The sequence below is a fragment of the Abramis brama genome (assembly GCF_963993115.1).
Source record: "Abramis brama genome assembly, chromosome: 2".
NCBI classification, from domain to species: domain Eukaryota; kingdom Metazoa; phylum Chordata; class Actinopteri; order Cypriniformes; family Leuciscidae; genus Abramis; species Abramis brama.
In genome coordinates this window covers 2,769,352-2,796,483 of record NC_139964.1, presented here as the reverse complement: position 1 = coordinate 2,796,483, position 27,132 = coordinate 2,769,352, and the positions used below count along the sequence as shown (strand labels likewise).

At 42.9% G+C, this 27,132-nt stretch overlaps 1 protein-coding gene across 1 annotated transcript; it reads right to left on the bottom strand.

Moving 5' to 3' along the window:
• Positions 1–674: 674 nt before the first annotated feature.
• col5a3b (collagen, type V, alpha 3b) lies at positions 675–27,132 on the bottom strand (the record flags this gene model as incomplete). Its single annotated transcript, XM_084093108.1, has 58 exons — positions 675–1,152; positions 1,926–2,159; positions 2,238–2,306; positions 2,454–2,566; positions 2,664–2,934; positions 3,010–3,063; positions 4,447–4,482; positions 4,574–4,627; positions 4,705–4,812; positions 4,907–4,960; positions 5,039–5,092; positions 5,291–5,398; positions 6,174–6,227; positions 6,334–6,387; positions 6,492–6,545; positions 6,619–6,672; positions 8,604–8,711; positions 8,803–8,856; positions 8,988–9,041; positions 9,423–9,476; positions 9,567–9,620; positions 9,763–9,870; positions 9,948–10,001; positions 10,081–10,134; positions 10,488–10,595; positions 10,686–10,793; positions 11,460–11,513; positions 12,145–12,234; positions 12,328–12,435; positions 12,563–12,616; positions 13,683–13,736; positions 13,808–13,861; positions 14,023–14,067; positions 14,212–14,265; positions 14,356–14,400; positions 14,490–14,543; positions 14,633–14,686; positions 15,091–15,198; positions 15,295–15,348; positions 17,138–17,182; positions 17,290–17,343; positions 17,446–17,490; positions 17,568–17,621; positions 17,824–17,868; positions 17,961–18,014; positions 18,111–18,155; positions 18,312–18,365; positions 18,535–18,579; positions 19,356–19,409; positions 19,681–19,734; positions 20,044–20,097; positions 20,203–20,256; positions 20,348–20,401; positions 21,107–21,163; positions 26,424–26,507; positions 26,695–26,769; positions 26,854–26,943; positions 27,007–27,132. The coding sequence occupies 58 exons, from the start codon at positions 27,130–27,132 to the stop codon at positions 1,006–1,008; spliced, it is 4,245 nt and encodes a 1,414-aa protein (XP_083949234.1). The 3' UTR covers positions 675–1,005.

Sequence of the window (27,132 nt, the reverse complement as noted above, 5' to 3'; positions counted from 1 at the left end):
AAAATAATAATAATAATGGTATGACAGTCATGAGAATCTAACGAGAATCATCATCACTTTTCAGGTGCAAATGCGTTTAACTGGCATGAAAATAATGCAAAAATAACAGTAATACTCAGTCTAAGTATAATTTGACATATTGACAAAGTCATAATTATGAGATTAAAAAGTCAAAATTATAACATTAAATCTAAATTGACATTGTATGTCATAATTATAACTTTTTATGTCATAATTTTTACTTTTTAAGTCAGAATTTCAACTTAATCTCATTATTAGGATTTTTTAATTCAAAATTTCAATTAAAATTTTAACAATTTCAACATTTTAAGTCAGAATTATGATATAAAAAGTTGAAATTCTGACTGTTTTGAAGTTGATTTGGACTTTTTATGTCAGAATTCAATTATGTCAGAGTTCAATTCAGAATTAAGTTAATCTTGTAGTAAATCCTCTTGTAATTATGATTTACAAAAGCATGATTTTTATTAATGTTTTATTTCTGCAGCTCAGGTACGACTGTGTTTAAGCTTCAGTTTGAAGATCATCATGAAAGAGGCAATGGATAATTTATAAGTTATTATATATATTGAATCACACATTTATTCAGGGAAATGTTCGAACTGAAATGAAAGCTGATTTGTGTATGTAAATCACGTGTCCTAAACCAGTGGTTTTATTAAGTAATAGTTTTATTTAAAAATCTCTCCTCTCAAACAGTATTTATCAGAGAATCTCCATCCATATTAAACACTAAAATCATTACATCATGTAAACAAGTTAAAATACGGCCTCAAGATTACCAAACATTCAAACAAACAAATAGAAAAATACATCAACATCTCTCAAACAAACAGTACAAAATAAATGTGAATCTCTGTGAGGTCTGGATGTGTGTAATCATGTCACATGATCTCCCTTCAAGCACCACTTCCTGTTCTCAGAGAATCAGACAAACACAAGCACCTGAAGGACTGATGTATAAATATACAAGTCTTTTCTGGACTAGCCGTTGAAGCAGACCTTCCCCACGCTGAACCCGAACTTCTGTCTGGAGTTCCCGAAGTCTGTGACGGCCACGTCCATGAGCGGCAGAGCGTCCGAGTGAGGAGAGTCCACCTCCAGGACGGTCCGGTCCTGCCCCGAACGCCACTACACACAGAGCAACACAACACACGGGGAACGTCACACGACAGAGGGAGCTCTCTTCAATGAGTCATTTATGTGAACTGATTCAGGATTCACTGACTTGTTCATATGGGTTGATTCAGGATTCATTGAATCATTTATGTAAACTGATTCAGGATTCACTGACTTGTTCATATGTATTGATTCAGGATTCACTGAGTCATTTATGTCAACTGATTCAGGATTCATTGAGTCATTTATGTAAACTGATTCAGGATTCACTGACTTGTTCATATGTATTGATTCAGGATTCACTGAGTCATTTATGTAAACTGATTCAGGATTCATTGAGTCATTTATGTAAACTGATTCAGGTTTCACTGACTTGTTCATATGGATTGATTCAGGATTCACTGAGTCATTAATGTCAAATGATTCAGGATTCATTGAGTCATTTATGTGAACTGATTCAGGATTCACTGACTTGTTCATATGGATTGATTCAGGATTCACTGAGTCATTTATGTAAACTGATTCAGGATTCACTGGCTTGTTCATATGGATTGATTCAGGAATCACTAAGGCTGAATCCGAAATCGCGCCCTATACCCTCAAATAGGGCGTTATTTGAGGGGACAGACATTTGTAGTGGTGTCTGAATCCACAGTGGACATTATTGAGTACACTCATTCTATCCCACAATGCACCACAATAACGAGTGTACAGCTGATGTACGCTCAATGGCTGCCGGAATGGGGCGAGTGTGTTGTTCACAGTGAGACGGGGTGAGTGTGTACCTGACAGCCGTCGTGCGTGGGCTGGATGTAGTGTGTGTTCTGCTGCGTCAGCTCCTCCCCGTGTCCGCCTCTGAAGCGCAGTGCGTGTGTGTAGCTGAGGGAGGCGCTGTCGAACCAGCCGGCCGAGTTCTGGCACACGTATGTGAAGCTCTGGTGGGCCGTGGCGCTCAGGAGCTTCAGGAAACCCAGCTGAACCACATGAACGGGGTTTCCGTCCACATCCACATACGAAAACTACACGAGGCAGACAGACAGAGTGTGAATGAAGGGATCAGAGGCTAAAGATAACACAACAACACAATAATGAATGACCTGTGAGCCCTTCTTGAACTGGCTGAACCAGGTTCCTGGTTTCTCTTTGCTCCATGAAGCCATTTTGACCTGTGCACAATAAACATCATTCACACGTCACTTTATTTCTGATGACACATGGCAGATATAAAAGCCTAAGGTATTGCTTCTGCTGTAGAAGTACAGGTTTACATCATAACTTCATCCCAACAGGTGTAGTGTGACTGAAGATCTCACCGACTGTATGCTGCTGTGTGGCTGGAGACACGTTTCACCTTCTGCTGTGAAGTTGCAGAACACCTTAAACGCGTCTCTATGGCAACCCTGGTTGGGGTCAATCCAGTAAACACCTGAGGTCAAAAGTCATGCAGAGAAATCAGAGTCGGTCTGAGAAAGCATGAAAAACATTCTCCAGCACTGGATCAAGTGCGGACTGGATCCCCGTACCGTCGGGATACTCGGGGTGGCACATCCACAGCTCTTTGCAGGTGCGGGCGGGACTGTGGAAGGTTCCCAGGGGAGTTCTGAGTCCCTCCACATCAGTCCTCATGGATGACAGAGAGGCGAACACCTCCTCCATGTCCTTCTCCTCCCCCTGAGCCTCCTCGTCCTGCATCTCTCCGTCCTCCACAGAGGCTCCGTCCACTTCCGAATGTCTCCTCCTCTTCCCACGGCCGTCCAGTCCCGGAGGAGCCACCATTCCCACCGCGGGAGAACCCTGGACAGAGCATTGCTCTGTTAATGCTCCTTCTGCCATTTATTCATCCTAAAAACATGGGGACTGGAGACTCACCGGGGGTCCTGGGGGTCCGGCAGGACCGGTATCTCCTCTGGGTCCAATAGGGCCCTTAAATAAACCACATCATTCACATTATTCAGTATCCGCTGGTGTTCATGAGCTCACAGACTGATAAGAACACGCTCACTCTCGCTTTCCAGACCCTTCACCCTCTCTGTTCCAGTGCGGTGGATTGAGCTCTGAGACCAATTGCTTTTGTTCCTTTATTTTAAGTTGCTTTGAATAGCCGCGTTTCCACTGTCGGGCCAGAATCTCTGCAGCGCTTCACTAAAACACACCCGCAACGTCACACAAACCCAACATTTCACCAACAAACGGAAGTTTTATCAGAAAACTAATCAGAAAAAAAATCAATGGAAACTAGCGAGATCGCAGAACGAACATGATAAATGTGGCCCTTTGTTGTTTACTTCAAGATTTAAAACCCAAGCATCGATGTTTTACCACAGGTTTAACCAGTGATACATTAATCCTAGTGATACATTAATAACCAGTGATACATTAATCCTAATGAATTAATTTGTCAAGATTGCACATTAGTCACACAGAGATAAAGTGGTATTTAGACACGTACTTAATTCAGCTGCGTCTGTTTCTGTTTAGTTACATAGCCTGTGTTTACATCACATTTAGAAGAATGATAATTTCTACAAATATTCCACCAAAACTACGACCTGAGGAGCTTTAGCACTCTCTCCCAGTACAGTTATGTTTTCATTTAGAGAAACAGAGGAAGCTCCCGAAAAGTTAGTTTATTTTATGACATTTGCGGAGCTAAATACGGATATCAGACAGTCCGGTATAAAGAGACGAGACGTACTGACAGATCAAATAAATACACGATTGTGATAGCCTATATGATTTGTCTGATTTCTTCAAGCGTTCATATTTACTATGTTTACTATGGTAATGATTAGCGTGCATAGTCTTTTGCATCGCATATAAATATTTCTGCCTGATACGGTGATCAGAATCCACATCGGATCACAAACAGAAGTTATTCAAACATGAAAGTGAGTTTTGAGCTAAAATGATGTTAAATCAGTCTTTAATGCTGATGTTAGCTGGTATAGAATCATCCGGCGCTGGCGTCTCCAGACTCAGGCAAACTCTGACTCTGTTCGTAACCACTTCTCAAGCCCGAGCTGGCCAGCTGTAGACCAAGGTATTCGCCGGGCCAGAAAACCCTGGCCGTTGGTCCCGAGGAAGCCCCGGTGAGGCCCGATCAAGCCCTGGGAGAGACAGTGGAAACGCGACTGGCCCTGGCACGCACTATCCGCCCGCTTTTGGCCCGACAGAGGAAATGCTAATAAAGCCATCAGTTTACTTCATACATGTAAATGGGGGATAACTCTAACACTCTAATGGAAATAGATGTCGAAACATGATCAGAGCGAAATCACACAAATGAGATGAAATTCGGTGTGTCACCTGGCTTCCTTTAGATCCTTTCTGTCCCATGGACCCCTGAAACACAGTGATACAGACAGAAGCTGTGACACCAGAACAAACCCGAACGCACACAGAACACCCTGATGGGTCTGAAGACTAGACTTACAGACAGTCCCGGTGGTCCCGGAGGTCCATTGAGTCCTGGAGGTCCAACTGGACCCTGTCAGCAGAAACACAGTGAAATCATCTTCTTGTCCGCGTTTGTGAAAGTGTGTATATTGGTGTGTGTGTGTTCACCTCCTCTCCTTTGGCTCCCTGCGGCCCCTGGTTTCCCGGCAGTCCTCGATCACCTTTCTCTCCGAACTCACCCGGCGGCCCAATCAACCCAATCAGACCGCCATGACCCTGAAGCACACACACACACACACACACACACACACTCAGATAAAATCATGTGTATTTCCAGTGTGTGTGTGTGTGTATATATGAGATGACGTACCTTCTCTCCTTTCCTGCCCGGATCTCCCTTCAGTCCTGCCAGTCCAGCGGGGCCCTGTACACGTGCAATGACATCATCAGTCTGACATCATATTAAAGATCAGCGCATGAGGAGTGATTAATGAGGCGTTACCATCGGCCCCGGGGGTCCCGATTGACCTGGGGGTCCGTTCAGCCCTTGTTCTCCCTATAGCAGAGAGAGAGAGTGTGAACATGCATTTAAATAATAGATATGTTCTGCTGACTTTAAGGATATTACTGGACGATAAGGCTATTTATAAACTCATGACTTCATTACATGTTCCTCATGAAACGTGGGTTTGAGTAGAGAAAGTTTAACATGAGTCTGTAGAAAACCATTAACAAATTTAGGAAAGAAGCTCACCGCTGGTCCAGGGATTCCTGGAAGCCCCTGAGGTCCGGCCTTCCCAGAGTTCCCCTGACCGCCCACCGGCCCCGGCTTTCCCATGAGGCCCTCGTATCCCGGAGCTCCCTGAACACGGACAGAGATCCAGTGTCAACAGGAGGACCATTAGTTCCCTAGAACATCCTCTCTGATCTCATTCAAGAGTTTACTAGTGTTTGCTTCGGGTTTTAGTTGAAACGGTGTCGTGTTAGCAGCCCCTAAGTTAATAACTAATGATCATTGTGACGGAAGTGAATTAATAAAAACTAACTTTAGCTGGACAATAACTTTATTCTAGAGCTGCTGTGAAGCCTAAACAATCTCTGTTACTCTAATTTCCTATTATCACTGTAAAGCTGCTTTAAAACAATCTATATTGTTAAAAGTGCTGTATAAAAGAAGGAGACTTGACTTGACTTGGTTTCATACTCAGGGATTCCCTGCTGATTCAACATGATTTTTGACTTTTTTTAAAGATTTTTTTTTATTATGATAGGATAGTATAGAGTGGACAAGAAGTGAGGTGGGAGAGAGAGAGAGGGCGGGATCGGGAAAGGTCCACAATCCGGGATTCGAACTTGGATCGCCCGAAGCACAACAGCGCTATATGTCGGTGCTGCCCACAAGGCTATCGGCCGACTCGACTGGGCGGAAATCCACAGACGGGGTCCGACGAGTGCAGAACACACCACAAAAACAATGACACTGCCTGTCGGTTTAGTGTGTCACTGCGTTTACACCACTGGACCAATGAGATCTCACTGTGGGCGGGTGTGGTGTGACAGAAGCTGTGAATGAAGCCTCAGTGATTTATCCTCTAGTTCAGACACAGTGTGTCTGTGTTTCTAACTGATTGACTCACCTTGTCTCCTTTCAGGCCCGGCCGCCCTTCTTTCCCAGCAGGACCCAAGTGACCCTAAATGAGGAACACACACATATATAAACACACAAGGCTCCACAAGTACACAAACACAGTTGAATCGTGTAGTGCTTGAGCCGACCGATCACAAACACACACTCACCCTGCGTCCCGGTCTTCCTGGAGGTCCTGGTTCTCCGGAGGCTCCTGGAGGGCCCTAATCACCAGAGCAATGAGTCGAAACCAGAGTTATTATCATGAACTAAAACTACCTGAAACTCATTTGACATAAATATTAGTGCTGCACTAGAACAGACTCACAGATTTCCCAGGATCCCCGTGATCTCCTTTAGATCCCAGAGTGCCGTCGATCCCCTGTGAGGACAGACGAGATGTTTTATCAGCACCGATCACAGTGTGTTTGACTGACGTCACCGGAGATACTCACGTTAACGCCCGCCTCTCCAGGAGCGCCCAAATCTCCAGGAAAACCGATCGGACCCTGGAGGGAAACAGAGAGAGGGTTCGTCAGCAGATAATACACTGCAAAAATGAGTTTCTATCTCAGTGTTCTTGTCCTGTTTTCCAGTACAAATATTCTTAAAGGAACACTCCACCGTTTTTTGAAATATGGCTTATTCACCTTCTTTCCTACATGTAGATAGGTGGGCAAATGCATTTTTGTCTCAGTGCATGCATTGTTTTAGTTTGACAGGGTCGGCGCTAGCTTAGCTTAGCATAATGAATGGAATCCTTTGTTGCCAGCTAGCATGTCCTGAGTAAAAGTGATATAAAAAATATAAAAAACCCACCTAATTACTTCTTGTGGCCTGCGTATTCACAACGAGTACAAATAGCGATGCAGATTAACACTAGGTGATTTCCTAGACAGATATTGACTTATATATTAAGGACTATATTAGGGGGAAGCACAGGCGAAGCACTGCTACTTGGGTGTGATATCTCTGCGCCCAAGTAGCAGTGCTTCGCCTGTGCTTCCCCCTAATATAGTCCCAAGTCAATATCTGCCTAGGAAATCGCCTAGTGTTAATCTGCATCACTATTTGTACTTGTTGTGAATACGCAGGCCACAAGAAGTAATTAGGTGGGTTTTTTTTTTTTTATATCACTTTTACTCAGGACATGCTAGCTGGCAACAAAGGATTCCATTCATTATGCTAAGCTAAGCTAGCGCCGACCCTGTCAAACTAAAACAATGCATGCACTGAGACAAAAATGCATTTGCCCACCTATCTAAATGTAGGAAAGAAGGTGAATAAGCCCTATTTCAAAAAACGGTGGAGTGTTCCTTTAAAGTGAAATTGAAATTGACAATTTTTTGGAATATTGCAGTGTTAATTGTAAATGATTTATTAGTGCACATCAATATTGTGTTAATAATCTTGAATCAGAATAAGTTCCTCTTGCAGCATCTCTTCTCTGAAGATGTGGGCGGGGCAACCTGTCACTCACATGAGATCCACCAATAGCAAACCAGAACCATCCAATCAATTACCCACAGACACAGTCAAGCCCCGCCCACATTTGTTCTTGTTCCAGAAGCGTTTCACTCGGATATATGACACAATAGAGAAGAAAAGACCAGCACAACTACCCTTTTATGATGAGTGTAAATCAAGATACATTTATTTGTGAAAATTATATTTTTATGAGCAATTGTTGAAAATTAAGTGAGTTTTAGCTTTTTTAAAAAGTCAGAAAAGTTATTTTCTTTTTGAATTAAGTTTATTTTTCTGACTCCATTAGCAGATATTTGTTCATGTTTTAGGCATAAAGTCCCTTCATTTTGATGCATTTTTTCAGTAAACAAGCCTTAATATCTGAATAAATTTTGATTCTCCAGGAAATGTATCTTGATTTCAACCTGTGGTGAAAATCCAGCTTTTAATGTTGTTTATGTGTCTATGTGGTGTTTTTAATATGCTTTAAGACAAAGCATGTGTAAATTCAGCAAAAAGTCGACACCATTGCTGAGTATTTTCTCCTTAAAACTGCAGTGAACCAAAGAGTCTCAAAAACACGCTTTGAAATCGCTGGTGTTTCTGACGTCACAAACTACCTTGTAACCAATCAGATCAACGTGTGATCGTCAACCAGTGGATCTCTGAGCTGAGTGAGTGAGTGGAGGCGGGGCTCATTTGCATATTCATAGAACCGCTCATACTAAATGAGGCAAGGGTGTCGAGTTACATTCAAGTTATTTCAAGAAAAAAACAATAATGCCTTTAAATTTAAATGTTTAAATATGTCATTTTGGTGATCAAAGATGAGTTTTTAGGGATACAATTATTGACTACAGGGGGACTGTAGAAGAATGTTTAGATATTTGTGCTGGAAAACAAGACAGAAATACTGAGGAAGAACATCATTTTTTGCAGTGTCACACACACACACACACACACACACACTGACCGCGTTCCCTTTCCCTCCGTCTTCTCCAGGTACTCCTCTGGCTCCTGGTGAACCTGCCGCTCCGGGTGGTCCCGTGTCTCCTTTCTCTCCCTGCTCGCCCTTCTCCCCCTGACAACACACACACACACGCACGTGTGGCAGCAGCGATACAGGAAGTGATGCGAGTCACACAGGATATTCAGAGGAGAGAAGGACTCACTGCGCTGCCAGAAACACCAACAGCTCCAGGATCACCTGACTCGCCATCTTCACCCTGTCAATCATCATCATCATCATCATCATCATCATCATCATCATCATCACTGTCACCATCATCATCATCATCATCATCATCATCACCGTCACCATCATCAGCATCATCAGCTCATGTTTAACTGTACGAACCTTCTCGCCCACTCCACCAGGCTGACCACGAACACCAGGACGACCAGGAGGACCCTGAAACACACAAGTGTGTGAGTGTGTGTGTGTGAGAGAGAGGGTGTGTGGGTGTGTGTGTGTGGTGTAGATCAGTGATTACCAAACTTTTTCAGCTGAACCCTTTTTGAGCTAAAATATTGACTTAAGTCCCACTGAGATTGTAAATTAATAATTCAATAATTTAACAACACATTCACATGCTCACGATTCTCTAATGTCAGTTAATGGTCACATGACATGCAGGTCAGCAAATATAATATTTAATCTTTTTCTATTTTGATTGTTTTTATTTAGAAAAATATTAACTTATTTTATTTGTACCTTTTTGTTGTTTTGATTAATTATTAGCTTTTTATAAAATCATGGTTTCAGAAAGTGAAGGTGTGAGTGTGTGTGTACCTGTCCACCAGAGGGCCCTTGAGCTCCTCTGGGCCCGAACTGACCAGGAGGACCCTGGAAACACACAAACACACACACTCTGAGTCACATAACATAGAGATTAATAAACATGATCATATCTGACAGATGAATCCATGAGCTCACCATCAGACCAGCGTTCCCGCTCTCTCCTTTCTCTCCGGGAGGACCGGGCATTCCCTACACACACACACACACACGCAGACACACACACGCAGACACACACACGCAGACACACACACACACACACACACACACACACCTGTATTATATGATTATCTCCTGATGTGTGATGGAGGAGGGACAGTGAATGATCACGTACCTGTAGTCCCCCGGGGCCCCTGGAGCCCTTGAATCCTCTCAAGCCCTCGTCTCCTTTCTCTCCGTACATGCCCTGCTGTCCTGGGGGACCGGTCTCGCCATCCACACCCTGACACACACACACACACTCGATCACACACACTCTCTCTGAACACAGCAACAGCGCTCCTCCTCAAACACACTCACCGGTGCTCCCGGCTGGCCCTCGGGCCCCTGAGTGCCGGCTGGACCTGCGGGCCCCTGAGAGACGAACAAGCTGGTCATTAGCAGCAGTGTGTGTGTGTGTGTGTGTGTGTATTTCAGTATTTCAGACACTCACTGATTCTCCTTTGTCTCCTTTACTGCCTTTCTGTCCTGGAGCTCCTGTTTCCCCCTGACAAACACACACAAACACACACACCCAATTAGTATATATACCAAGTTCCAGCTCTCGATGACCTACAGAACCAATCTTCGTATTTATCCCTATAACCCTGACCTAACCCATTTCTAGAGCTTGGCTTCAGAGTCACTTCCTCCATGGGCACCGTGGAACTCTCTCCCCAGCCAGAGTGCACCCTCTTCGGCCTGGGTCACTGCCATGAAGGCCCTGGAGGTTTGAACCCACTGCAGCTTTTTGGACATTTTCACAACTAGTGCTTGTGATGATTCACTTAACTAACAATACAACAAAAAGTCCATTCTAGATTACAAACATCATCTCTACTAAGCACAGATGAGCATCACCTTATCCCCATCCTCTCCCGGGGGTCCTGGAGGGCCAGCGGCTCCTGGCAATCCCACCGGCCCCTGCTCACCATCCTGTCCCGCGGGTCCGATCGGACCCTTCTCTCCCTGTACACAAACACAGCGTTACACACACACACACACACACGGGTCAATGGCTGAGATTTATCATCGCATGTGCGTAGGGGCGTGTCTTACTGGCTCTCCCTTCTCTCCCATTGGTCCAGGCCCACCGATGGTTCCAGGTCGACCAGGCTGACCAATGGCACCAGCCAATCCTGAGGGGCCCCTTTCACCCGTGGGCCCCTGAGAAGACACACACATATTTGTGAATTAATAAGTTAATATACTTGGTATCTACATACATACAGTCAAACCAAAAAATTATTCAGACACCAGATATCATTTTTGATATTTGTTTCACTAGTGTGTGCAGGACACTGTAGTTCATTTATGTAAGTGAGGAGAGCAAAATAAAGAAAACTGTGACATATTATACCCAATAATTCTTCATACAGCGACTACCAGTCAAATTTGGGACCAAAAATGATTCGGACACTTTGAGCTGATCATGTTTTGCTGAAGTGTGTTTTCTTTAATTGCTAATGCTCTTTTTACACACAGACTGAACACAATGAAGCATTGCTTGGTGATTGGTTGAGCTAAACTGGTATTATCTAATTGTGTAGTTAAATTTAACAGCTGACAGATATTCAACATAATTCATGTGTGAGACAGTCTAACAGAAGGACGGACAAAACCAGTCAAATATCAACTGAGTTCTGCTCATATTTTATTACCATTTTCTAAACTATAGCGAATAAACTGTGAGAATGTGAGGAATGTTGAAGGTGTCTGAATAAATTTCGGTTTGACTGGATGTATAACAGAATGTGAAGAATCAGTCTAGAACATCTCCAGGTCATAAGCCCTCTATGTGTTTTTGTGAGATTACAGAATGAGGTCACATACAGCAGGTCCCGGGGGCCCGATCGGCCCCGCCCCGCCCTTTAATCCAACCGGCCCCTAAACAAGAGAGCACAGGTCACATGACAACACTGGCCAATCAGCGGCAGTCCAACTGACCTATCGGTAAGCCCCGCACCCCTAAGTTACTGTTGCTATCTCTGACAAACAAATGGATTTGCTAACTTGACAATGACAACCAGAAAATTAACGTTTTCGTCTTCATCGGGATTGAATCCTTTGGGAACCAGGTTTCTGCGCTCACATCAGTGATATTATAAATGAACCGGGCTTCAGTCGTATAGCGCAGATGATTGGTCTGTTTGCGCAAATCTTATCACACTTCTGAAACGAGCTGGTGAACGCACACACAGTGCAGTGATTCAACACATGAACACCTGTGCCCGTCCTCTCAGGATCCTGGATCAGTGTTACAGGAACCCCAGGCACATCGCTTCAACATTTCTGTAGCATGAACACCATAAAACCAACGAGAGCTTCAGATCTTCCAATGTTTCTCTATGGCGATGAAACCTAAAGATGTCTGAGTTCCCCGTGCAACTGATACTCAACTGCCATTGGCTGATCTGTGTTCGAGGGGAGGGGCTTACCGATAGGTCAACTGAGGTCATATAACAACATAAAGAATCACTGGCAACAATCATGAAACAGGCGGATACAGTATTGTTACCATGGCACCCGGCGCTCCACGACTACCGCGGAAACCCTTCAGACCCGCTGGACCGTTCTTTCCTGAAGTACCCGAGCCTCCAGGGTCGCCCTGATGACCGAACACACGCATGTTATGATGAGATGACGACAGAAATGAAAGGAAAGCGCAGACAGAAGGAAGTGTTATCATTGATTGTCTCACCTTTGCTCCCTCTTTCCCAGCGGCTCCAGGTAAACCTTGCTCTCCGGCTGGTCCTGCGGAGCCCGGGTGTCCTCTCTCTCCCATCGGTCCGGTTTCTCCTGTGTTACCCTGGAAACAAAGTCACAACCAGTGGGAACAACAGCTGTGGTCATTCGTTTAAACAAATAAAACAAAAAACAAGAATCCACCCAGTTATGAAGACTTCTTAAAAGATCCCTGAGCGATGAACTCTCACCTGCGGCCCAACGACACCGGATGGTCCCGGAGGACCCGTCTTTCCTTGGAAACCCTGTCGGGAACCAAAACGCCAAACACCAGATCAAAAACAGACCATCAAAACTAGGGTAAGGAATCAGGACTTGTAATTAAATAAAAATTTTGATTCCTGTGTGTGCATTTTAAAGTGGTTTTAAACCGTTTAAGCGCAAGAAGATCCAAAATAGAACTCTTGTGTGTGTCTTCTTGCGCTTGAATGGACAAATACACACAAAAGTATGTCAAAACACAGTTGGTCATGTCTTAAGTGATCATAAACGCATATATTGGATCCTGCGTTCGGTCTTAAAGGGACAGCAGCCTAATAAACCCGTCAGTGTTATTACTGTTAATCAGAGAACAAAAGAAAATCACTCACTGCTCTTGACTGAATAACTTCAGTAGCTTTAACAAGGATTCATCTATATTTCATTTATAAAAAGAAAACCATGCAGTGTTATTTTACATTTGATTTAAATTTATTCAGTTGTATTTATTTGTGTAATAATTTGAATGTACGTGTTCATTAACGTGTGAATATATTGCTGATACATTTAATATTTGATCAAACAAAATGAAAGATTATAGATATAGTTCATTCATTCAGCTGAAGTTTTTCTGGTTCAAAGGAACAAAACCACAGTCTTCATCTGTAAAGATTTTCATGATGTAAGAAACAAGTTAGAATCATAAACTTTCTGTTGGTCTTCTGCAATCATCCACAAGTCAATGAAAAAATCCAATTGGGATTTTAGTCGAAGAAGCCAGTATGGGTTGGCCTACAAAAATACATCATGGTTGAATCCGAAATCCTAAACCCTCATTCACTATTCCCTACGTTAGTCCACTAATACTGTTCACTTGAAGGAGTGAGTGAAATAGAGCGATTGAATTCGGACAGCCGTTGAGCGTGCATCGGTTGTACACTCATTATTGCGGTGCATTGTGGGATAGAATGAGTGCACTCAATAAAGTCCACTATGGTTTCGGACACCACAACAAATGCCCGTCCCCTCAAATAACGCCCTATTTGAGGGTATAGGGGGCGATTTCGGATCCTACAGTTCCACAAGGTTGTGTGTAGATGTTGCGGGACTCACCGGCTCCCCCCGCTGGCCTGGATGACCCGGCAGGCCGTCCTTCCCACCAGGCCCCTGCAAACAGGAAGATGTTGGGAATACTGTACGTGTCGTATTATCATGAGGTGAAGATGAGGGTCACTCACGTTGGGTCCTTTGGGGCCCATCTCACCTACACGTCCATTAGGTCCTTGTGGCCCCTGCAGTATTTGAGCACATGCATTAATCAAGTCACATGATCAATGACACTCATTTACTTGCATTTGATTAGTTTGATTAATTTTTATTAAATCCTATCTTTGTTAATTTCCAGGTTTCAGTCCAGTTTGGACATTTGAACATGTGTGTGACAATCTCTTACTCTCTCTCCTGAGGGCCCTGGGGGGCCGTCATGTCCCGAAGACCCCTAGAACAGAGATGGGTCATCCCTTTACAGTCATTTCAACACAATAATATGAACAGAGTGCATCAGAATAGACTCATAATCACAATGAGTGTTTGGCTTCAGCTCATTATTATGCTGTATTATAGACCTGATATGACCTCTGACCTTGTCTCCTGATTTCCCAGTGGGTCCTCTTGCACCCCTCCCTCCTCGAGCACCCTGACAACACACACACACACACACATTCGTGATGTTGGATGTGACTCAAGCTGGATGCTGATAATCCTCAGTGTGGACGGGGACACTCACATTAGGGCCCCTCTGACCCGCGGCCCCTGCAGGACCCGGTGGACCCTGAGAAACACAGTATTCTCACATCAGTGCACATTTACATACTTATGTGTTTGCGCAAGTGTTTTTATGACAGGGATGTGTTCAGTGACCTTCTTCCCTTTCTCTCCCGGAACTCCGACAGGACCAGGAAAACCATCCGCACCCTGAGAAGAGACCACCACAAGACCAGCAGTTACTCTCCCACCCCACTAAAACTTCATCTGTTCATCATCTGCTCGTGCTCATGCTTCACCTTCAGGCCTTGACGTCCCGGGTAACCTGGTAAACCTGGAACACCCAGTTTTCCCTGCGAGGAGAGGGACAAAATCAGAAGGAAAAAAAGGGGAAAAAAAGAGAGTGCAAAAAAGGGTGCTTGATACAGTATAATTTTTTCTTTCATATTACAACTAGGGTTGGGAATCGGATACTCGAGGTCTGAGGTATGAAATAAAAATGTCCATTCTTATCGACTCCTTTGTGAGCATTTCAGTATGGCTTTAAACCCTTCAGGTGCGAGACGACTCACTGTTTTCAGCTCTTAAAGTGACAGCAGCCTAACATTCAATAATCAATAAAAACATTATTTTTTTACTTAATGGAATCAAAATAAGGAATCGATAAGAATCGGAATCAATAGGCAGAGTCGAAATCGGAATCGTTACAATTCAAACGATACCCAACCCTTGATGATGTTGCATTAGACTGCTTCACCTTTTCTCCAGCGATGCCCGAGGGTCCGGATTCACCCAAGGGGCCACTCTGTCCTTTGGGGCCCTCGGGACCGTCCTCACCACGCATCCCAGCAGCACCGGAGTCTCCCTGACACACACAGATGGGGTAACAGCATGTTTTAGTGTGTGTGTGTGTGTGTGAGTTTGTGTGTTTCATTAGTGTGTTTGTGTTGTGTGTCATTACAGTGTCTCCTTTAGAACCCATTTCTCCTTTTGCTCCTGGGAAACCGTCTTCACCCTGAACACACACACACACACACACACACACACACACACAACAATCCATCAACATGTGATTAAAGACATGAGGTCATGTGTTCGCTTCACATGCTTTAGAAACCTCTGGAAAACATCTGCACATCTGATCACATCTAGACGGGAACATGTTGGAGATGTTATGATGTCTCATAATGTCTGGAAATGTGATGTATGAAGATGTGCTGAAATCTGGGGACATTATATTTGGATGTGAGGATTGTGATGATGTTGGAGAAATGATAATGTCTCACTATGTCTGGAAATATCTTGTGCTAGTTTCTGAAGATGTTATGATATCTGGACACGTGAGGATGTTAGACTTACACTACCAGTCAAAAGTTTTGGATCGGTATGATTTTTAATGTTTTTAAAAGTCTCTTCTGCTCACCAAGGCTGCATTTGTTTGATTAAAAATGCAACAACAAAAAACAGTAATATTGTGAAATACTATTCCAGTGTAAATCAGCAGTTTTCTATGTGAATATATAGTAAACTGTAATTTATTCCTGTGATCAAAGCTGAATTTTCAGCATCATTACTCCAGTCTTCAGTCTCACATGATCCCTCAGAAATCACTCTAATATGATGATTTGATGATCAAGAAACATTTATGATTATTATCAGTGTTGAAAACAGTTATTTACATTTTTATTTCAGGATTCTTTGATGAATAGAAAGTTCTGAAATAGAATCTTTTGTTCGTTCAAAAGTTAGTAAGAATTTTTTTTGGGGGGGGGGGGGGGGGGGGGTAATGCAGTTGTGTTGTGGGAAGAAGGAGGTGGGAACCCGCAAACATTCAAAGACTTTAATAACGTAAAATAACCAAACAACAAAGCGAAAGACCGCAGCCCCATATGGACGAGACGACTGCTGCTAAAATAGCCCAGGCCTGGTCCTCTCTCCTCCTTCACTGAGGTCGCTCCTCCGTGAGAGACACGAGACCGGTGCGTCGCGCATCAGTTTGTGTTTGAGCATGTGTTTTATTCACAGAGAAAACAGCTGATTTACATATATTACAATATTAGTTCTTTTTTTTATCAAATAAACAAAGCCTTGGTGAACAGAAGAGACTTTTTTCAAAAACGGTAAAAATCTTACCGATCCAAAACCTTTGAACGGTTGTGTAATATGATGTTTAAAAATGTTTGGACATGTAAAATATGAAGATGTCTAAAGTCTGGGGACATTATTGTCGGAGCCATACTTACTACCTTATTTAATTTGTATAAATTTGTTAATTTAAATATCAGTGTGTTGTTATACTGTTAATTGTGTTTATTTCTGTGAGTGTGAGTGTGTGCCCTCTATAGGTGAGAGGGGGAAAGATGTATAAAGGATAGGCCATCCCTGACAGGAGGGGGCGCTGGTGCTGCTCTCTCACAGTCTTTTCAAGTGGCATAAAAGTTGTTTGTTTTGTTTTATGCTACAATGCATCTTTATTTTTGATTTAATAAACTTCAGTTATTTGTTTGGAACATCAACACACCTCTCTGGATCTATTTATGGTACGAATCATGGCATCAGCATCTCCCGTACAGTGGACAAGAAACAAGGACTAAAAACAGGAGACTTGTTTTTACCACTTCATTATGATGATGCTGATGTTATGATGTCTCACGATGTCTGGAGATGTACTATATGAAGATGTGCTGGGATGTTGAGGGTGTTTATGAAATCTTGACATGATGATCAGTGGAGATATGGGGATGTTGACGATGTCAGACTGAAATGATGAATTATGATGACTGATGTGTAAGTGATGATCTCACCTTCTCTCCTTTACTGCCCTTCAGTCCTCTGAGCCCATCAGCTCCCTAAAACACACACACGTACAGTCAATACACACACACACACACACACACACACACACACACACACACACACACACACACTGAGGTGTGCTAGAAGAAGGCATCAGTACTTTGACTCCTCTGGGTCCGGGATATCCCACAGGCCCCTGAACACCTGCTGCACCCTTCAGGAAACACACACGAGAGCAATCAGTGATGTGAACACCGGGACACTAAGATGATGTCACACACACACACACACACACACACACGCACGCGTCTCTCACCGGCAGGCCCTTCTCCCCGGGCGACCCCTCTCGTCCTGGATGACCCTGTGTGTGCAGTGGCATCATGAGGAACAGCAGGAGCACTGATCAACAACACACACACACACGTGTTACACACTCACCGGCGGGCCGTCCACTCCAGGCAAACCCTTAATTCCCTGCTTCCCCTGAGGACCCTGAGTCACACACACACACACACACACACCTGTTAAAGTCTGCAGGAACCGCCCTGCTTCACACTGAACACTTTCATGTACGTGTTTAAGAGCAGCTGAGTTCAGTGTGTCTCTGATGGTTAATCTTGAGTATTTTCAGTTGTATATTCTCCCTGAAACCAGTATCAGTGATTTACTGTGACAGAGAGAGAGAGAGCGGCACCTTTTCTCCTGGTAATCCGATCGCTCCCTGAGGACCAGGAAAACCCTGCAGGACAGAAGAGAGATCGTCAGGAGAGTGTGTGTGTGTGTGTGTGTGTGTGTATGTATGTGTGTGTGTGTGTGTGTGTGTGTGTGTACCTGGAATCCCGGGTTCCCCTGCTGTCCCGGAGCTCCAGGTTCTCCAGCCGGCCCCTGTGTGAAGAAGAGGAGAGGGTGTGATGTCATGATGATGTCATCAGCACATTCCCAGCATGCCCTGCAGCTGATCTGAGGTCAGTGTGTACTCACCAGATTCCCCTTTGAGCCCTGAACTCCATCAATCCCACGAATACCCTGTCAAACACACACACACACACACACACGTCATCGACATGATGCTACATGACATAAATATGAATGTAAATGACATTTAAAAGTCACGTGACCTCCCGTTGGCTGAAGTGGTCTTATCGTGAACACAATGATGAAACCCAAACACACATCACTCACCTGCTGACCTGGAGGACCAGGAAGACCCCGCTGACCCGTCAACCCCGCCAGACCCTGACACACACACACACACACACACACAGAACCATTCACTGAGGAATATCTGTTAACACACAACTGATCCTGTCCATCAATCACTGACAAACACATCAGTGGATCAATAAAGATGATGATCCATATTTGTATAATATATAATAAAGGTGATTAAAGGAGTGACACATACCGGCTCTCCTGGCTGACCTCTCGGCCCCGGCTGACCATCTGAACCCTGGAAACAATCATATAATCACCGTCAACTAGAGATAGATGGGGTGTTGCTATGCAGTTGCTAGGATGTTCTGGGTGGTTGATAGGGTGTTGCTATGCAGTTGATAGGATGTTCTGGATGGTTGATAGGGTGTTGCTATGCAGTTAATAGGGCATTCTGGGTGGTTGATCGGGTGTTGCTATGCAGTTGCAAGGATGTTCTAGATGGTTGATCGGGTGATGCTATGCAGTTGCTAAGATGTTCTGGGTGGTTGATCGGGTGTTGCTTTACAATTGATAGGATGTTCTAGATGGTTGATCGGTGTCACAGGACCACACACGGGAAACAGGGATAGGTCCAAAAGCAGTATATTTATTGTTAGGGCAATCCAAAATCATAATCATCCAGGCAGGGGTCAAAATCCATATAATCAATCCAAACAAAAGAAACAAAACAAGAACAGGCTAGGAAACAGACCTCAGAAGTGATGTGACGAATAACACAATGACTCCGTGACAAGGACTAAAAGAGACAGGGTATTTATACACAGACACTAACAATGTGATAGGGAACAGCTGAGTGCAATCACGAGTGACGAGAACAGACAAAGGATTATGGGAAATGCAGTTCCAGACTGAATGGTGACAGTATGGGGAAGAGACCTCTAGTGGACACCCGGGGAAACATAAACCAGACACTGTGACAATCGGGTGTTGCTATGCAGTTGCTAGGATGTTCTGGGTGGTTGATCGGGTGTTGCTATGCATTTAAAGAATATTAAAGAAATGTTCACTCACTTTTTCTCCAGGGGCTCCTGGAGGACCAAATGGCCCTTTCTTCCCCGTATCTCCCTGCGTACACACACACACACACACACACCAACACACACACACACACCAACCACACACACACACACACACATACACACACACCAACCACACACACACACACACACACACACACACACATACACACACACCAACCACACACACACACACACACACACATACACACACACCAACCACACACACACACACACACACACATAGATGTTTCTGACACTCATGATTATTCATTCATATTGAGATGATATGATATGTGTGTAAATGGAGAGTGTTTTACCCGGTGACCCTTGTTTCCAGGCAGACCAGGTAAACCATCAAACCCTCTGTCACCCTGATAATGACACACACACACACACACACACCGAAATCATCTCAGGTGTCCTACAGGCTCACAAATGAGACCAAAAGAGATCATCTTCATCATCGCCTTATCTTCATCAGCATATTCATCTTCACATTCAATGTCTCATTCGTCTCCTCTAACTTCTGATGTTCTGAACTCATTATGAGGCACAGAGTGTGTTTGATGGGTCAGAAAATAGAATAAATATTGTTTGTTCTGTCAAAATCCATTTGCATGAGGTCAAACTCATTACAAGAGTCAAATAATGCATCACTCATGCATGACAGAATAACTTACTTTAGTCCCTGTTTCTCCTGGTTCACCTCTGCTTCCGTCAATCCCACCACGACCCTGAACACACACACACACACACACACACACACACACACACACTGGTGTATTTCAGGTGTTCAGGCATGTATCTGCTGGTATGTTTTGTGTGCAGATGAGACTCACCCTCTTGCCTAGTTTACCGTTGAGTCCCGGAGCCCCCGGCAGCCCACGAGGACCCTGAACACACACACACACACACACACAATTATTCCAAACTTTGGTATTGTAGAGTGAATATGAACATCTAATGAGTGTCATAATCTCGTACCGGTGGTCCTGTGAGTCCATAATCTCCCTTCAGACCCCGCGGCCCTGGAGAACCCTGACAAACACACAATCACACCAAACACACAATCACCAAACACACTCATCATCAAACACACAATCACCAAACACACTCATCATCAAACACACAATCACCAAACACACTCATCATCAAACACACAATCACCAAACACACAATCACCAAACACAAAATCACCAAACACACAATCACCAAACACACAATCACCAAACACACAATCACCAAACACACAATCATCAAACACACAATCACCAAACACACAATCATCAAACACACAATCATCAAACACACAGTTACAGACATACACTTCTTTACTAGCTTAAAAGTCCTTTATAACCAATAAAGCACATTAAACTGAAAGTAAACTCTGATGGTAAGACTGTCACACAGTTTTATTTGTTCTTTTGTTTTTATATTTGTTAATTTGTTTAATTGTGTAATTGTCCAGATGACGGTAAAACTGTAAATGGTGAAACCTGATGACACGCATAACCTCAGCTGACTGTGTAATCCAGAGCACAAACACACAAGAGCACTAGAGGGCGCCACACTCACTCACACACACTCACACACATACACACACACTCACACACACACACTCACTCACACACACATACACATGTTTTTACAGATAATACAGACTAACCTAACACTGATCTTAATTATAAACATTTACAAAATAAAAATAAAACTTTTAACATCATAATGTTTGAATACACTCACCAGCGGTCCCGGGCGTCCAGTGAGTCCTAACGGTCCCGGCGGTCCTTTCAGAGACAGCTGAGACACACACATCAGGACACATGTTCATCAGTGTGATGCAAAGCATGTTAAAAGTGCATTAGGACAAATCTGAATTATGAGCAAATGAGTTAGAACTAGAATTAATGTAGGTATTGACAATGCTTTACAAGTAACATGCATTACATCAGATTACTTTTTTAATGTAACAGTAAATTAACATGTGTACTTTATAAATGTACACATTAATATTGGAGTTACTTTGCATGGTACTTTTCTGTCTACTTCTCTTAAAAATTGTTTTAAACTACTGAAATAAAAGTATCTCCGTCCTCCATAATGTAGTCGCTTGTACATGCCCACTCATGCATGTGCGGGAACAGACAAAAAGTGCAAGAAGTAACACAACACATTACGTTCAACTTTCAATAAAAAGAGTTGTACAGTTGGTAATATGAACCATAATGTTAAGAGATCTTTAGTATGGCTCACATCGCTCTAGAGGTCAGGAAATATTCTAAGTGTTCTGGATATAATAATATTCTATATGTGTGTGCGTTACATAGGCTATGTTGTTGAATCCATAACTACATTAAACACTTTTCTCACAATTTCTCAGTAAAACACCTGTAAGGCCTGAAAGAGATCAAACCTCAACCAGGTGAGATTAAAGTAACGCAAAAGTAATGTAAGAGATTACTTTCCATAAAAAGTAACTATGTAACGCAAGTAGTTACTTAATTAGGGAGTGACACAATATTGTAACAGGTCACTTTCCATAGAAGTAACTATGAAACGCAAGTAATTACTTTATTAGGGAGTAACACAATATTGTAACAGATTATTTTTAAAATAACTTTCCCCAACACTGGTTACTAAAGCATCAGAATCATGCCAATTAAAATCTCTGCTTGTGTAGAAAAGGTTTCAAAACAAACCCAAAAGCTGAAGAGTTTCGAGACATTTGACTGAACAACAACTGGACAATTAATTCATATATATTTGTGTGTTTCATGTGCTATAAGATTTTGTATTACTATTTGTGCTTAAAGTTAATATTATATTTAACACCCATTATTGTGCAGCTATTATTATTAACCCCCTGAGGTCGGCAATCACGCCGGCGTGATCTGCTCGCTTTTTTCCTTATCAGTGCAAGAGAGAGTAAAAATACTATTTTGATTTTGATTTTGACATACTTATGTTATACATCAATCGATCCTGTTAGGTGTATTTTTTTTGTGTATACTCACAATAAAAACAAAGTGTTGTGCTTTTTGCCAAATAAAGAAAAATAAACATGATGCAAGTTCTGCCTTCTCTCTGTCAGTGAAGTCCATTCTGAAACACGTCCAAAAATGAACTGTAACTCAGCGAATACTCAGTCAAACAGTCACACAGGCACACAGGCATGAAGCTTGAATTCTCTTCTTTTTAATGAAGTAATTTTTATAAAAAACAAATATTCTCAGTTTATGTAATTTGTATGAAAAGAGAGAGATGTCAGTCGTTCTTATCTCAGCTCATTATGTTTTAATTTGACTCCGCCCACGGAGAGCGCGCGCTATTCAAACGCAAATGTGAGGCGATCCTGCAATCCTGTGAAACACCCACATCAGCTGGATAACACACACTGCGAGTTCACTTTCAGAGTCATGTACTTTACGACGCTGTGAGGAATAATACTATTTTGATAATCCTCAAATAATCCTGGAAAATTTACCTCAGAAGTTCTGGAAGTTTCATTTCGAGGAGTAACAGATCCGGCTGAGGAATAGGTCAGTTCTATATATGCTTTGTTCTAATCGCAAGTGTCTGTACACGCAAAAAGACTGTTTAAATATGAATCGCGTTTCTGTGCGTGAATGAATGAATGCACAGATGCGCGCTGTTGTGTAGCTACAACAGCTGGCACAAATACTGTTTCAAAATGAATCGCGTTTCTGTGTGTGAATGAATAAACAGCTTTTAGCAAACTCTATTGATATACTAAGATGAGTAAAAATCGACTACAAAAATTGGATAGATTATAAAGTTTTTACTGTAAAATACTGCCTAATCAAATAAGCTTATAATGTTGCCAATTTCTGCTCATGTGTTAAATATATATACAGTGAGGAAAATAAGTATTTGAACACCCTGCTATTTTGCAAGTTCTCCCACTTGGAAATCATGGAGGGGTCTGAAATTGTCATCGTAGGTGCATGTCCACTGTGAGAGACATAATCTAAATAAAAAAATCCAGAAATCACAATATATGATTTTTTAACTATTTATTTGTATGATACAGCTGCAAATAAGTATTTGAACACCTGTATATCAGCTAGAATTCTGACCCTCAAAGACCTGTTAGTCTGCCTTTAAAATGTCCACCTCCATTCCATTTATTATCCTAAATTAGATGCACCTGTTTGAGGTTGTTAGCTGCATAAAGACACCTGTCCACCCCATACAATCAGTAAGAATCCAACTACTAACATGGCCAAGACCAAAGAGCTGTCCAAAGACACTAGAGACAAAATTGTACACCTCCACAAGGCTGGAAAGGGCTACGGGGAAATTGCCAAGCAGCTTGGTGAAAAAAGGTCCACTGTTGGAGCAATCATTAGAAAATGGAAGAAGCTAAACATGACTGTCAATCTCCCTCGGACTGGGGCTCCATGCAAGATCTCACCTCGTGGGGTCTCAATGATCCTAAGAAAGGTGAGAAATCAGCCCAGAACTACACGGGAGGAGCTGGTCAATGACCTGAAAAGAGCTGGGACCACCGTTTCCAAGGTTACTGTTGGTAATACACTAAGACGTCATGGTTTGAAATCATGCATGGCACGGAAGGTTCCCCTGCTTAAACCAGCACATGTCAAGGCCCATCTTAAGTTTGCCAATGACCATTTGGATGATCCAGAGGAGTCATGGGAGAAAGTCATGTGGTCAGATGAGACCAAAATAGAACTTTTTGGTCATAATTCCACTAAACGTGTTTGGAGGAAGAAGAATGATGAGTACCATCCCAAGAACACCATCCCTACTGTGAAGCATGGGGGTGGTAGCATCATGCTTTGGGGGTGTTTTTCTGCACATGGGACAGGGCGACTGCACTGTATTAAGGAGAGGATGACCGGGGCCATGTATTGCGAGATTTTGGGGAACAACCTCCTTCCCTCAGTTAGAGCATTGAAGATGGGTCGAGGCTGGGTCTTCCAACATGACAATGACCCGAAGCACACAGCCAGGATAACCAAGGAGTGGCTCTGTAAGAAGCATATCAAGGTTCTGGCGTGGCCTAGCCAGTCTTTCTCAGCGACAGCCCAGAAATCTGACTGATCTAGAGAAGATCTGTGTGGAGGAGTGGGCCAAAATCCCTCCTGCAGTGTGTGCAAACCTGGTGAAAAACTACAGGAAACGTTTGACCTCTGTAATTGCAAACAAAGGCTACTGTACCAAATATTAACATTGATTTTCTCAGGTGTTCAAATACTTATTTGCAGCTGTATCATACAAATAAATAGTTAAAAAATCATACATTGTGATTTCTGGATTTTTTTTTTTTATAGATTATGTCTCTCACAGTGGACATGCACCTACGATGACAATTTCAGACCCCTCCATGATTTCCAAGTGGGAGAACTTGCAAAATAGCAGGGTGTTCAAATACTTATTTTCCTCACTGTATATATATATATATATATAGTCCTTGCATTCTTTCCTGTGGCTCAGTGACACACCTGAATGAAAGGCTCATTATGGGTGTGAACTTCTCAGGTGTGAACCACTAAATATTCATGATGGTGTTGGATCGTTTACGCCCCATCCGCATATTGCCTTTCCAAACTAAAAGTGTTTCACAAAATTTAAATCAATGTATCGTTTTATGTGAATGATTAGGCAGGATGATTTTCATGTTTTGTGGCCTTATTTCAGAAACTTTCATTTTTAGTTTTTTCAATAACCATGCATAAACATTATTCTCTCAAAAATGAAAACATGCACATACATGTTGCTCACATATTATGGTAGCCCTGTTTGTGCCAAATAGAGTGTAATTACACCTTTGCCATTAATATGTTTATAAGCAACTGAAAAAAGCACAAATGTCAGGGCATGTCAGAACATCTCAAGGACCCCAAAAACACCTTAGACCCCAGAGGGTTAACTGAAGTGATTCAAATGAATCTCTAGAGCTGCTTATAGCTGAATTGAACTATATCTGATGAAGTTTGCATAATTGATTCTGTTAATCTGCTGTTTGTTACGCTAAAGTGGCATTTGAAACAATCTGTATCGTATTAGCGCTGTAAAAATTAAGCTGACTTGACAAATTGCAAGTATTGTCATAAATTGTTTAATGCGCTTAAAACCCTGATGTTTATGTCCATAAAAATCATCTTCGGGGGAAAATACTGCCTCTAAATAATCAAAAACACTTCTGAAACTGGTCAAGATTTATTCAAACCTCAGGTAGAGTTGGTATAGAGTTAGTGTAGCGTTAGTGTAGAGTTAGTGTAGATAGTGTGGGGTTAGTGTACAGTTAGTGTTGATTTTGTGTGGAGTTAGTTTAGAGTTAGTGTAGAGTTAGTGTGGAGTTAGTGTAGAGTTAGTGTGGAGTTAGTGTAGAGTTAGTGTAGAGTAAGTGTAGAGATAGTGTGGAGTTAGCGTCGAGTTAGTGTAGAGTTAGTGTGGGGTTAGTGTAGAGTTACTGTGGATTTTGTGTGGAGTTAGTGTAGAGTTAATGTAGAGTTAGTGAGGAGTTAGTGTAGAGTTGGAGTAGAGTTAGTGTAGAGATAGTGTGGAGTTAGCGTAGAGTTAGTGTAGAGTTAGTGTAGCGATAGTGTGGAGTTAGTGTAGAGTTAGTATAGAGTTAGTGTGGAGTTAGTGTAGAGTTAGTGTAGAGATAGTGTAGAGTTAGTATAGAGTTAGTGTGGAGTTAGTATGGAGTTAGTGTAGAGTTAGTGTGGAGTTAGTGTAAAGTTAGTGTGGAGTTAGTGTGGAGTTAGTGTAGAGTTAGTGTGGAGTTAGTGTGGAGTTAGTGTAGAGTTAGTGTGGAGTTAGTGTAGAGTTAGTGTGGAGTTAGTGTGGAGTTAGTGTATAGTTAGTGTGGAGTTAGTGTGGAGTTAGTGTAGAGTTAGTGTGGAGTTAGTGTAGAGTTAGTGTAGAGTTGGTGTAGAGTTAGTGTGGAGTTAGTGTAGAGTTAGTGTGGAGTTAGTGTAGAGTTAGTGTAGAGTTAGTGTAGAGTTAGTGTGGAGTTAGTGTAGAGTTAGTGTGGAGTTAGTGTGGAGTTAGTGTAGAGTTAGTGTCTGACCTTGGTGTGCTGCAGGATGGCTTGAGCTTGAGCTTCTTGAGCCGATATGACGGGACCCAGACGAGCATCACCACCAGACTGAAACTAACACACACACACACACACACACACACACAGGATTCAAACACACAAACGCATGATCCGGACCAGACTCACATATGAACCGGTTGAGTTATGGCTCATTTAAATTTAAAACGCTAGTGTTTTTGTCAATTCAAACGAAGCTCCAAAACCAACATCACGTGATTGACAGACAGTCAGTGACACACACCGGTAACATCAGCAGGTTGCCTGGAGGTCCAGGTATCCCATCAGCCCCTGCAAGTCCTTGACGGCCCTCAGGACCCTAATGAGAGACAGACGGTGTAATAGTGTGTGATATCAGTCATTAGCCTGGCGATCATGACGAGTGTGTGTCCATGTGTCTCACCGGGTCTCCTGGATCTCCGATCGGTCCCGGGGGTCCCATTGGACCATGTTCACCCGGCGGCCCCTGCGGGAAACAAGCCAAACGCAGCGCCTGTCATTCACACGCACGTGAAACATGATAAACACAGTGATGATGTACGGCGGGTGAGGTTACCTCAGCACCATGCAGGCCCGGGGGTCCCATAATCAGAGTCCCCTCTCCCAGCAGCGCCGGCTCTCCCTTCTCTCCTTTCTCTGGGCCGCGGGACGACTGGAGGAAACAGTCAGATATCTCTTTCAT